The 12785-nt window shown below is 35.9% G+C and overlaps 1 protein-coding gene across 1 annotated transcript in view; it reads right to left on the minus strand.

The window, feature by feature from the left end:
• Window positions 1-5468: 5468 nt before the first annotated feature.
• The window catches only part of LOC149214115 (uncharacterized), a 225484-nt gene continuing 218167 nt past the window's right edge, over window positions 5469-12785 (minus strand). Inside the window, exons 7-8 of the mRNA XM_089389300.1 lie at window positions 6471-6814; window positions 5469-6063 (exon numbers count right to left, since the gene is read on the minus strand). Coding sequence (XP_089245426.1) covers window positions 5469-6063; window positions 6471-6814 — 939 coding nt within the window. The remainder of the gene's footprint in view (window positions 6064-6470; window positions 6815-12785) is intronic.

The following is a 12785-nucleotide window of genomic DNA, read 5'->3' on the forward strand; positions in this document are numbered from 1 at the left end:
GTTTCCAAGTATGGCTTAGGAGGGCGTAATGTATTGGATGTTGAAAGATGTGTCTCATATTTAATGTAGTTTGTATCTGAGCTTAACATTTGATGAATATCTAAAAGGAAGAATCTGGTTCAGTCTTCCCCCTTGTGGGGTTTTGCCCTGGTCTTTGACCTAAATCTTGGTGTCTCTATTGTGTATGTTTTTCTTCTATTGTTCTTTATTGTTCCACTACATTTTTTATGTTATTTTTCTCCCTAAACAATTGTTAATGATGATATGATGTTATGGGGTGAATGTTATATGAAAATGTTGAAAAACTTTTAAATTACAATTATCTACAGCAGAGAACAATCTAGCGAGACGCCTGAGGTAGGGATTCGCCCTTTCCCCTTTATTATTTTTATTAGTTGTTGAATGTCTCAATCAGTTGATCGAGGATGCTAAACATAAAATGGTTTTCTAGGGGGTTATTATCTCAAATTCTCTTTCTATTACACATTTATTATTTGTAGATGACATTTTAATTTTTTGTAATAGCTCTATTTGAGATGTGGCCATCTTAGTTGAGATTATTTCCCTGATTGAGAAAGCTACTCGGATGGTTGTAAATTTACAAGTCTTCTATTCTTGCTCAAAATCTGGAACATTTTGAACTTCAAAACCTCAAGGTGATTTTCCCATATCAGATGTCAGAGATGGAAGAGGCATTAAAATACTCGGGCTTTCATTTGAATCCAAATCGCCACAAGGAGGAAGATTGGATGTGGTTAATTGCTAAAATTGAGAAAAGATTAAAAGGATGGTGTTTCAGATGGTTGTCTCGAACAAGGTGGTTGGTTCTGGTGAAATCAGTGCTTGAAGCTATTCCTGTGTTCTAGATGTCCGCGACTTCGATTCCTTAAGGAATTTTGGAATACATTAGATGAATATGCATCAAAGTTTTGTGGGTTGGATCATAGGATCATTTTTTCCTCCCCTGTGTAAAGTGCAACCGTTTTTCTCTACCTAAATTACTTAGTGGGTGTGGTCAACAAAACATTTTTATGTTCTCCAAGGCTTTGGAAGCAAAGTGTGGGTGGAGGCTCTTATCCACCAACAATCTATGGACTTGATTGTTTATCAAAAGTATATCCACCCCCATTCGCTAGAAGACTGAATCAGGCTGAGTGTAAAGCAATGCTCCAACATTTCAGTCATCTGGTGTGCAATGTTAAATTGTTTTATCTTATTGCTTCAGGGTTGGCTTGGAACGCTGGAAATGGGTTGAAAATGCAGCTGGGCCAGGATCCTTGGCCAGGTTATGGTCTAAGCCATCATTTTCCTCATGAACTTATTGAATCGCTTATAGACAAGAGTATCCCCCGACTTACACATATTAACAATCCAACCCATACTATTATTTGGCGTTAGGAGTGGCTTTGCATATTCCTCAGGAACATCGTGAAACTTGGCGAGGTTTCTTGGAGGCCCTAGTTACAATACTTATTAGAATTTCTTAGGCTGAGTATGAGTTAGTCTTGGTTCACTCTCTAGTGGGTATATGTACTTCAAAGGTGGGGTATCTTCATCTGAATGTGGCAGAAGGAGATGGAGAGGGGCAATGGTGGTGGGAAGGAATATAGAAAATAAAGAGTCCAACAAAGTCTCGTCTTTTTATGTCGTATATTTTAGCTAAAGAAGTCCTACCTGGGCTATATTGCAGAAAATAAATAAAATTGAGCATGAATAGTGCAGATTATGTAAATATAATGGTGAGTCCATTGAGCATCATTTTGTTAAATTCCCTTTTTTTCACCATATCTAGTTTTATGTGTTGCTTGGCCATTGCTCAAGACTTTGTTTGGCAAGGGTCATCGTTTGGGGAGTGATGGTGCTCATGTGTACAAAACAAGTCTACAAAACTCTATAGGGCTCCACCTCTTTTCATTTGTTGGAGTGTTTAGCTAGCGTTAAATAAATAAATTTTCCCAAATAAGTCTTCCATTCCAAACCGAGTGGCAGCAAAAGTGTTGGCTATTTTGTCACATTTCCCTCAGCCCATGGCTCCTCCTCGGTCCAAAAATGTTATTCCGAAAGAGCCTGATAAATCTCACCCATGGGACTACTCTAATGGGGTTCAACAAAGGGAGGATCACTTATGTGGAGGCATCTTCATTTTACATCTATCTAATCAACACTGCTACAAACTATGTATGGGGTTAGGGAAGGGAACAAACAATTTGGCCGAGTTGTTATCTTGTCGTACTTTGTTGTCTTTTGCTATGGAAAAAGGATGTGATAAACTCCAAGTGTTTGGCGACTCTTTATTGCTCATCAACGGAGTTAAAGAGATTCAACAATGTCACAGTATTCATCTTATTCATGTTCTGGAGGATTTACAAAGAGTCAAGTTTACTTATTCATATTTTTCATGCACTCATATTTACAGGGACAAAAACAAGGAAGCATATAAGCTTTCTATGGAAGGTCTTCATCTGGAATGACGCTTATGGCACATTGAAGAAGTTTTAAATGATCAACATTTCAACTTTTAAAACCGACCTTATATGGATGATCAATATTCTCAACTTTAGATAGTTGGTTTTCTGCAGATAGCTTTTCATCATTGTCATTGTTGTTAGACTATTCATGGCATTTTTTGGAGCCTTCTTAGGCTGTTATTTCTTGTATTTTTTGTTAGACACTAGGTATCATTTATCCATAATTTTATGGACAACGGTTAACGTTTTTGGTCACGTATTTATGTATTTTTGTTGGACAGATATGTTTATTTTGCCATTGTTTGGGTCTTCGTGATTCCTGTTTGAATACTTGTGTATATGCAAAACATAATTTTGTTTATCAATATAAATAAAATAATGGTTTTTTACTCTAATAAAAAAAAAAAATGAACATATTTCATGTTAACATTATAAATATAACACATTTCACCCATGTAAGTTGTAAAAAACATTTTGAAATATACATTGATTTGTTAGATTTTTATTTACTTCATAGACAGAGATAAAAGTGATTGGAAAAACAATACATATCAACATATACACATAGAATGTCAAACTTTTCATTGACATTCCTAGTTGAAATCTTTAGTGTTGCATGTCAGTCTCTCATGTGTTAGAAATTGAACACATTACTAAGTGTCTTAATCATGTGTTTAACATTGTCCTAAAATAGGACACATGTCAAATGCACGTCCATGTGCCCTAGCAATGCCTTAGACCTATGGAGCACATATGGGAATTTGCACACTTTCAAGAAGAGTCTAATCGAAAGTCTAGAGCAAAGACAATGGTGTATGTGTGTTTCCAACCTCCTTGTTATTTATAGAATAAAAATGTTTTGTTGAAAGGGAAAATAAAAGTGAGGGATGTATTTTTGATGATACTAAGGGAAAAATAAAAATGTCATATGCATTCCTAATGATATAGGTTAAGACAATAACATCGAGTTAGCATTTTCAAGGTGTGATCTTAAAGAATTAGTGCTAGAGCTAGTCACTTATGAAAGTGATTCTCCAAAGAAACATCTCCACACCAACAAAACTAAACCTTAAAATGGATATAGAGGAAAAGAACAAAAAAGAATATAAAGGAAGCAAAATGTCAATAGTGATAAAACACCAGTAATAATCCTAACATGAAACACCATTAATGAGTTATGAGATTTTTCTATTTACAATTCTATCTTATTTTCTAATTTTCATTAACATATCCACTTATAAAATCAACAATTCAATCTCTTTGAAAAACATTTTAACTTTAATATCATCATATATTTTATGATTTTAATATCATTTATATTTTATGATTTTAATTTCTAAACTTTTCATATAATTTCATAATAAAATATATTTTATGATTTTAATATTAAAGTTCTAATTTCTTATATATTTAATCATAATTAACTGGCCAAGCCCAATATGAAAAAGATGTTGTAATATTCTCTTGTTAAATATTTTTCACTCAATCAAATTACAGAAAATTAAAATTAAATTAAAAATAAAATAAATAATTATAATTATTAATTATTAATAAAATATTTTGAGTCCAAATTAATAAAAACGAAATAAAATATAAATATAAAGTTGATAATTATATTTATAATTAATAATTAAACTACCTCATCTTATGGGTAGTTTAATTGGTGATCAAAGTAATGCTAGTCTTGAGAAAACTAAGAAATCCAGAGTGAAAATAGATCTAGATAATAATAATAATGGAATAAGAATATATATATATATATATATATATATATATATATATATATATATATAAGTTTTAATAGATTTTCTGCTCCATTATTATTATTATTAGTTATATGCATATTATATATATATATATGATATTTTGGGAGTTCACAGATGTTGTGTTGAATACCATATTTACATATAATGGATTTAGGTAATTATTATTACAGTCTATCCAGATACCAAGTTGATGTATGAGACCTTGTTTGTGGGATAAGAGACCTACTTTGATCTAGCAATTTGACTGTTAAATCTATAAAAATATACATACTCCACTCTTCTGGGAAACATATGCTCTTAACTAATTAATAGAGTATTTTCTTTTTTATAAATGCTCTTAACTAATTAATAGAGTATTTTTTTTTTATATATATAAAAATGATATTCTGAAAATTTATATTAAATACCATATCCGCATATTTCCAGTTTCTCAATGTTGTGACTTATAGCTATAATCCTTTAAGGATGTATGTGTTTAACATTTAATTTGAGGTATTTATATGAAGGGATGACTTAAAAAAAGACACTCTACCAGGAAAAAACACCTAGTTCTGCTGAAACTGAAAATGATGGTTCACGAAAGGGTTACAAGTGAGATACACTTTAATGTTCGCTAGACCAGTTACGACACATAGTTGATTAGTTATAGCCCAGTGGCTCACTGCACGTGAGAAGGAAGCTGCATACATTATGTGAATGTTATATGCTATAAAATTCATATTGTTATATTGTTGTGATGGGAAGTTTCAGTGAGACTTTTCTGTGAAGATTCACAGACATTTCCAGTGGTTGGTGGCTGCATGTCATGCATTTGAAACCATTCATTGATATTGTATGATATGTTTATGTCTAAACATTATACGCAATTTAAGTTGTTTGTGTAAAGGTCAAGCCGTGGACCTTGTCGATCAGAGGCTACCCCCAGTTCTACCTAATCTCCATTTATCATGAAGGATGGTGCAGTTTTCTCCTTCTCCTGTCTGCCAGAGATAGCTAACAGGATTTAAAGTGAGTAAGCTGTCAAAGGCCAAGCTTGGCGCATTTAACTTAAATCGTGATTTTTTTTTATCGAAAGGAGATGATCCATCACATTTGGATTATAAGCCTTTCAACGAGTTGTCTTAACCTTATCCCAATCTCCTATTGACTATTACTTGTGCCGGTTTCCATTTTACTATGGTCTAAAAACAACCAGAAAGTTCATGCAACTGAAAGAAATCATTATGCTTCAGGATCAAATAACACCCTGTACATATACTGCGAATGAAGAAAATTCCAACCTGTCAATGCGAGCTAAGCGATTCCTGACTGCTGAACAAAGCTTTGCACTGACCGTAACAAACATCTGGCGCACATTTCTTCCGTCCTCTACTTTTTGTCGTATACAGTTTTCCTCATTGCTTATTTCCATATTTTGAAATTCACTCTGGTGTTCACAAGAGAGACCATGCAAAGAAAGTTTAGATAGCTGTTCTTTCTGAAGCAGTCTCATTGTCAGTACAGTTGTCTTCCCAGTTCCAGACCGTCCAATAATAAACGAACTCCGTGGAAACTGAACTATCTGTGATTCTTCGTCGTTAACCTCAAACTGAAGGCCAATCTCTGATCCATCCGTGGCTGTAAGCAATTGTTTGGAGATGCCAGAAGACAGAGAATAGAATTTCATCAGTAATAAACTTTCTTCAACTCTTGCATGTTCCAGAGGAAGTTCCTCCCTTTCAGAAGGGTTGCATTCGGAAGTCTCGAGCATTTTTGTATGCTTTAAAGATCTATACCACACGAAGTCACGATCATCTTCCCAGCTTAATGGAAGTGTGCGGTTATGTTCTCTGCAAAAAAAGAGCTTTGAGAGATCCACACTTCATATATTTTGAAACAGAAAAATATGTAATCCATTTTTACTCTTCCTTTTTCACCCATAAGACCCAGAAAAATACAACACTAGTCATTCTTCCACCTTGTCTGGAGTGCTATGTTGAAAACTTATATGCACAGGCATTGCTATTTAACATTTCATAAAATAAATCTTAGAATCAAGAAATTTAACAACTTTCTCCATCGCTATCTACTTTCCAAAGTGAATAAAATTATAGCAACAATAACTACTGCGATAGTTTCCTCAATTCATCTGGCAAGCCAATACTAGCCAGTCAAACAGTAAAAGTGGGTAAAGAAAAATATGTGTTTTATTAATACTCACTTTATCAAAATCAATACATGACAAAAGGCATCATACCCGTTAAAAAGCTTTTCTCTGCAACGTTCAATATACATGGGTGTGTATGTTAAGAAAATGTTCTCCAAACGTTTTCTGAAACGAGCAAGATTTTCCAGCCTCAAAACATTCCATATTTTCAATACTTGCACAATTTGTCTCCTCCTCTGCACATCAGTGGTCCATACTAAATATAGATCCGAGGTTGGATATACATTTACGAGGTCCGCATCAGCACGAACACTATGCTTCCTGGGTAGGCGCCAACCATTAGCCATTTGCGATATTGTGTTTATTATTCGCTGCCGCACCTGCAGAATCTTTATTTTTGTGAAAGATTCCTTAAACTCCTCACTGAATAAAACCTGATCGTGCAGAACAAACGTAAATCAGTTTTGAGGACATTTTAAAACATTGTCATTAACCAAGAAGACACACAATCACCAAAATTACTTTTCGAAGAAAGGAATAGCAACAGTGCAAATCTGTTATTGAAATTAAGCAAATGATATCTAAGTAATATGTCGATATGCATAAGTAGTTCACCGATATGCGCTGCTGCTGTATTTAGCATCGTTGGCTATCCCACCTCACATGGGGAATAAATTTGTCCAGATACCAGTACTGGTAAATGGAATATATGACGTTTCATTTTCCAGTTCTATTACATCTTCTATTATTTGACCATTAATATAGAATTACACAGTAATAATCTTTAAGCCTCGTTATTTACCTATTAGTTACCAATAAATGCCAATTCTTTCATATTTAGTTTTCTTGCTTTTCGGCCAAAAATGAATAGATGAATTTAGTGTAGTGTAAATGTTTTATGGTTTGATTTTTCTCAGTTATAATTTTTTATTAATTTTATCTAAAGCTATTTAAAAATTATCAGAATTGCAGATTTAAATTGTTAAGACTATACAATCTGAGTGCTTTATGGATTTTTTTTAAGATACTGAATCAATTTATATATTCAAAATTGCACTATAAAAAATTATAACTTTGCTGGGAATTATAAACTTAAAATTTACTGGAAGTTGTATTACGAGATTCCAAAAAAAACCTAAACTTTTTTGTCTTAAAACTTGTCACCCATATTTATCTAAAAATTCAGTCATCTTCCACTGTGGCAAAAGACTATGCCAACGAAGCAGAGCTGTTGATTGCTTCTTTGCCAATCCTTTAACAAATATCTTGGCTGCCTGAATTGGTTGACAGTTTAGAACATCGTGCCTATGTTGCTATTGATAGTAAACAAATAATTTGGATGACAAAATTTATGATAGATTAAAACATGTTCGGGATTTTTCTGGTAAAATCCCAAAAACAAAATACACTGAACAGAGAACAATGCTCTGTTTTTCACACACGATCTTAACACAAAAATTTATTTGCAGAGAACAAAGTTTTTACGCACCAACAGATTTCTATTCATTAATAACACTGGTATTACAAAAGGAGTCTTCAGAGGGATTTCACCAAAAGAAAATGCGTAGTGCTACTCTATTCATTCCTTTCCCATTACATTGTATATGCTACGCTGTTGTGTATTACATTTTGTGTTCAACAGCTAATATTTCATTCACATGTGCTGCTGCGCTTCCACTTTCTCTCACTCAACAGGCTACTACACAAAAACAACCAAAATATATATATATACAAAATCTGAATGATTTAATGAACAAAAATGGAGTCCCATGCTGTGAACTGCTCGAGGCTGTCCTTCTCGTCCTTGGCTGAGCTGCACTTTAACTGCGGTAGCTGAGAATTCAATGTGCAAGAGTTGGATCGCAACCTGCTTCCTTCTCGGCCATACTGTGTATTGAATGCAGTCGCCTACTGCTGTACTGCTCCATGCTTTAACCAGCTCCGCGCCATTGAACAATATCGCCCACCTCACTATTTTGAATATCAAAGGTCCACACATATATATCTTCTCTATCGGGTCCGCCTCATCGGGTCGCATTGCATATCTTAAGCCGGCCAATCCTCTGTTTCTCCATATATTTGAAAATATATAAAAACGCTGCAAAACACAAAAATTTGCCTTTGGCGGACTTCAAATGCTAAATGATTCTGTTTCGGAAATCCATCGGGTCCGGGACTCATCGCTATCGGCACCCGCCAAGGCTTCCTTTGTATTTCCTTATATTTCGTTATATAACGAAAATGCGCCAAAAACCATTGAAAACGGCCTTAGCGCGGACCTGAAAATTTATCAGAAATTATTTATAATGCTATCGGGTCCGTCCCATCGGGTCGGATGCATGTCATATGTAAAGACCCCGTCCCCTTGGCTATCCCGATAGCGAAATGCCGATGCGATATATTTTGACTTATGCCTGGATAACATTAAAAACACGGGAAAAAGACCATTGGCGGAACTGAAACAACATGAAATAAAATGTTGAATACCCGTCGGGTCCTGCCCCCTTTTTGAAAGCGCCGATGCGACACGCCGATGCGATATCGATGCGATATCGGCGATCGCTCATCGCAAAATATAAAAGCCCAGACCTCTTTGTAAGTCCTCCATTGCGACTCGCCAATGCGATATCGGTGATCGCTCATCAGCGATATCTTGTGCCCCGATCCTTGGTGAAGCGCACGGTTATTGTCTTAATGCTGCTGCACGGCTCAACTGTTGCGCAGTTGAAATTACATTTTCAACACTCCCCTGTAATTTCAAATGCTGGGCATTTAGTCATACCCAAACATTTCCTCAAAAATTCAAAGCTTTTCTGATCCAATGGTTTTGTCAGAATGTCTGCTACTTGTTCCTGAGTCCTACAGTGTTGTAAAGTGATTTCTCCATTGCTTACCAATTCTCTAATGTAATGAAACCTTGTGTCAATGTATTTCGTTCTCTTATGAAACACTGAATTTTTTGATAATGCTATAGCTGAGCTATTGTCACAAAAAATCATCGTTGCTTTTGCCTGCTCCTGGCCTAAGCTCCTTAACATCCTTCTCATCCAAATTGCTTGACAAGCTGCTGCTGTAGCTGCCACATATTCAACCTCTGTTGTAGACAACGCTACAATAGGCTGCTTCTTAGAAGCCCATGAAATGGCTCCTGAACCCATGTGAAAAACATAACCGGATGTGCTTTTCCGATCATCTCCACTTCCAGCCCAATCACTATCAGTGTATCCAACTAAAAATGAACATTCTTAAGTAGAATATAAAATTCCAAACTTTTTAGTACCTTTGACATACCTCAGAATTCTTTTTGCTGCCTACCAATGTGCTTCTTTTGGCTTCTCCATAAATCTGGAAATCAAACTAACAGCAAACATTATATCAGGCCTAGTTGCAGTTAAATACATAAGGCTGCCAACTATGCTCTTATACAAGCTAAGGTCAAAATCCTTGCTGCTGTCCTCTTTGCTGAGTTTTAATCCCATTACCGTGGGAGTGATTGCTGCCTTGCACTCTTGCATATTAAATCTGCCCAACACTTCATTTACATATTTTGCTTGTGAGATAAAAATCTCATTTTCATTTTGATCTACTTCTATTTCTAAGAAGTATCTCAGCAAACCCATGTCAGTCATTTCAAATTTTTCTTTCATCACTGATTTGAAATTTTCAATGAGGTAGTTATCATTACCTGTAAAAATTACATCATCAACATACAACACTACAATTAAAATTTTACCATCCTTTTCTTTGATGTAGACGGTGTGTTCTCCCTCACATTTGTCAAATTCATTTTCCAGTAGATAAGAATCTATCCTACTGTACCATGCTCTTGGCGCTTGCTTCAGCCCGTAAAGAGCTTTCTTCAATCTGCACACTTTGTGCTCTTGTCCTTTCTTCTCATAGCCTAGAGGCTGTTCAATGTAAACCTCCTCCTTTAACACTCTAATTAGGAAGGCTGACTTCACGTCCATTTGGTAAACTTTCCACTTGTTTTGTGCTGCTATGGACAGCACTGCTCTCACGGTTTCCATTCTTGCAACCGGTGCAAAAGTCTCCTCATAATCTCTCCCATACTGTTGCTTGTATCCTTTGACAACCAGTCTTGCCTTGTGTCTTTCTATTTTGCCTTCAGCATTACTCTTGGTCTTGTAGACCCATTTAACTCCAATGACTTCTTTACCTTTTGGTAGCTCAACCAAATCCCATGTCTTGTTTCTTTCTATGGCATTCATCTCCTCATCCATAGCTTCTATCCATTTCTTATCTTTAATTGCATCTTCGAAATGAATAGGGTCATCAACATGACAATACAAAGCAAACAAGGAATTCATTCCTTCATCATAAATATCACTTAAATTTCTGAATTTCTTACCTCTTTCATTTGGTGTGCAAGTGCTTGAAGACGCACTTGAAGTTCCTCCTTGTGGTGTGCTTGGAGGAGCACTTTCATTTCTCCTCAAGGGTGTCCCTTGTGTTGGCACTGCTGTTTGGGATGCGTTTCAGCCAACTCTTCATCATCTTCATCATGAAACAAACAATTTTTAACATTCATTGTTTTCTCTATGCTTCCATCCCAAGCTTCCTCCTCAATAAACTGAACATCTCTGCTCACAAAAAACTTCTTGGTGGATGGGATATACAACCTGTAAGCTTTGGATTCCTCACTGTATCCAATGAAGATACATTTCTCCCATTTGCTGTCCAACTTCCTCCTTAGCTGATCTGGAATGTGTGCATAAACCACACATCCAAAAACTTTCATGTGGGTAACTCCTTGCTTTCTCCCACTCCATGCTTCTTCCGGCACTTTGTTCATCACTGCTTTTTTAGGACACATTCAAAATATATACTGCACATTTTACAGCTTCAGCCCAATAATCATTTGGCAAATGCTTTGTCTTCAACATGCTCCTCGCCATATCCATGATGGTCCTATTCTTCCTTTCAGCGACTCCATTTTGCTGCGGGGTGTACCTAGCTCTAAATTGCTTATGAATTCCATTTTCTCTACAGAACCGTAGGAATTCCTTGGAGATATACTCACCTCCTCTATAATTTCTTAAAACTTTGATATGCAGCCCACTTTGATTTTCCACAAGTGCTTTGAAATTTCGAAATTTTTCAAACACTTCACTTTTGTTCTTTAGAAAATAAACCCAAGTCTTTCTAGTAAAATCATCAATGAATGTTAGAAAATATTCGCTGCCTGCTAACGATGGGGTTTGCATCGGTCCACATAAGTCTGAGTGGACAATCTCTAAGGGTGTTTTCGCCCTTATGCTTCTCCCTGATGGAAAACTTTCTCTATGTTGTTTTCCTAATATACAACCTTCACGAAGGCTGTCCGGTTTCTCTATCAATGGTAATCCTCTTACCATTCCTTTTCTACTCAACAAGTTAAGGCCTCCAAAGTTGAGATGTCCAAATCTCAAGTGCCACAACCAGTTTTCATCCTTTAGTACGCTTTGGAAAGCCTCTTGGGTAACTGCTGCAATTACTTCTTTGTTTCTCAAATCTGCCCTTATTCTGAGAGAGAACATCCTGTTCCTTATCATCTTTACTTCAGCAATACATCGTTTGCTGGGTGCTCTATCCATGATGGTGCAAACATCATTCTCAAAGAAAACATTGTAACCATTTTGAACAAGATGTCCAATACTTAAGAGGTTACACTTCATTCCAAGAAAATAATAGACATCTGCTATGGTTTTCCTTTCACCTTTCTTTGTAAATATTTTTACCTCTCCTTTTCCCATAACAGAAATTTTGCTATCAGTTCCAAGTGTGACTTGTGACTTCACACTTTGATCTAAAGTAGAAAACAAAGCTATGTTTCCTGTCATATGGTTACTGCAACCGGAATCTAGAAACCATATGTCTTCACTGTTTGTTTCAGCCATATTACAAGCTAAAAGTATATTATCTTGGCTGATATCTTCTCTAGTGATATTTGCATTGGATCTATTACTCATATCATGCTGCTTCTTCCTACATTCACTGGCATAGTGCCCATATTTTTTACAGTAATAACATTGGACATTGGATTTTTCATACCTTTGTCCTTGAGCATGATGTTGTCCTCTTTGTTGGCTGCTGCCTTAACCTTGGTTCTGATTTGGATTGCTGCCTCTTCCTTGAGCATTTGCTGGACTGTTCCTTCCACCTCTGTTTTGACTTCTGCCTCTTCCTCTCTTGTTTCCTCTGCCTTGACCTCTTCCTCTTCCAAAGGACATCTGGGTCTTGAAGGATTGCTCTAGAGATGAGTTTTCATTTCTACACAACCTCTGCTCATGTGTTATCAGTGATGCATGAAGTTCATCAACTGAAAAGTTTGAGAGATCCTTTGTTTCTTCTATGGTGGTGACAATCACATGGAACCTTGAAGGTAAGACTCTCAATATTTTCTCC

This window comes from Pinus tabuliformis, chromosome 1_1, assembly GCF_031772625.1.
Source record: "Pinus tabuliformis cultivar Carrire ecotype Pingquan chromosome 1_1, CPIR1, whole genome shotgun sequence".
Lineage (NCBI taxonomy): Eukaryota > Viridiplantae > Streptophyta > Pinopsida > Pinales > Pinaceae > Pinus > Pinus tabuliformis.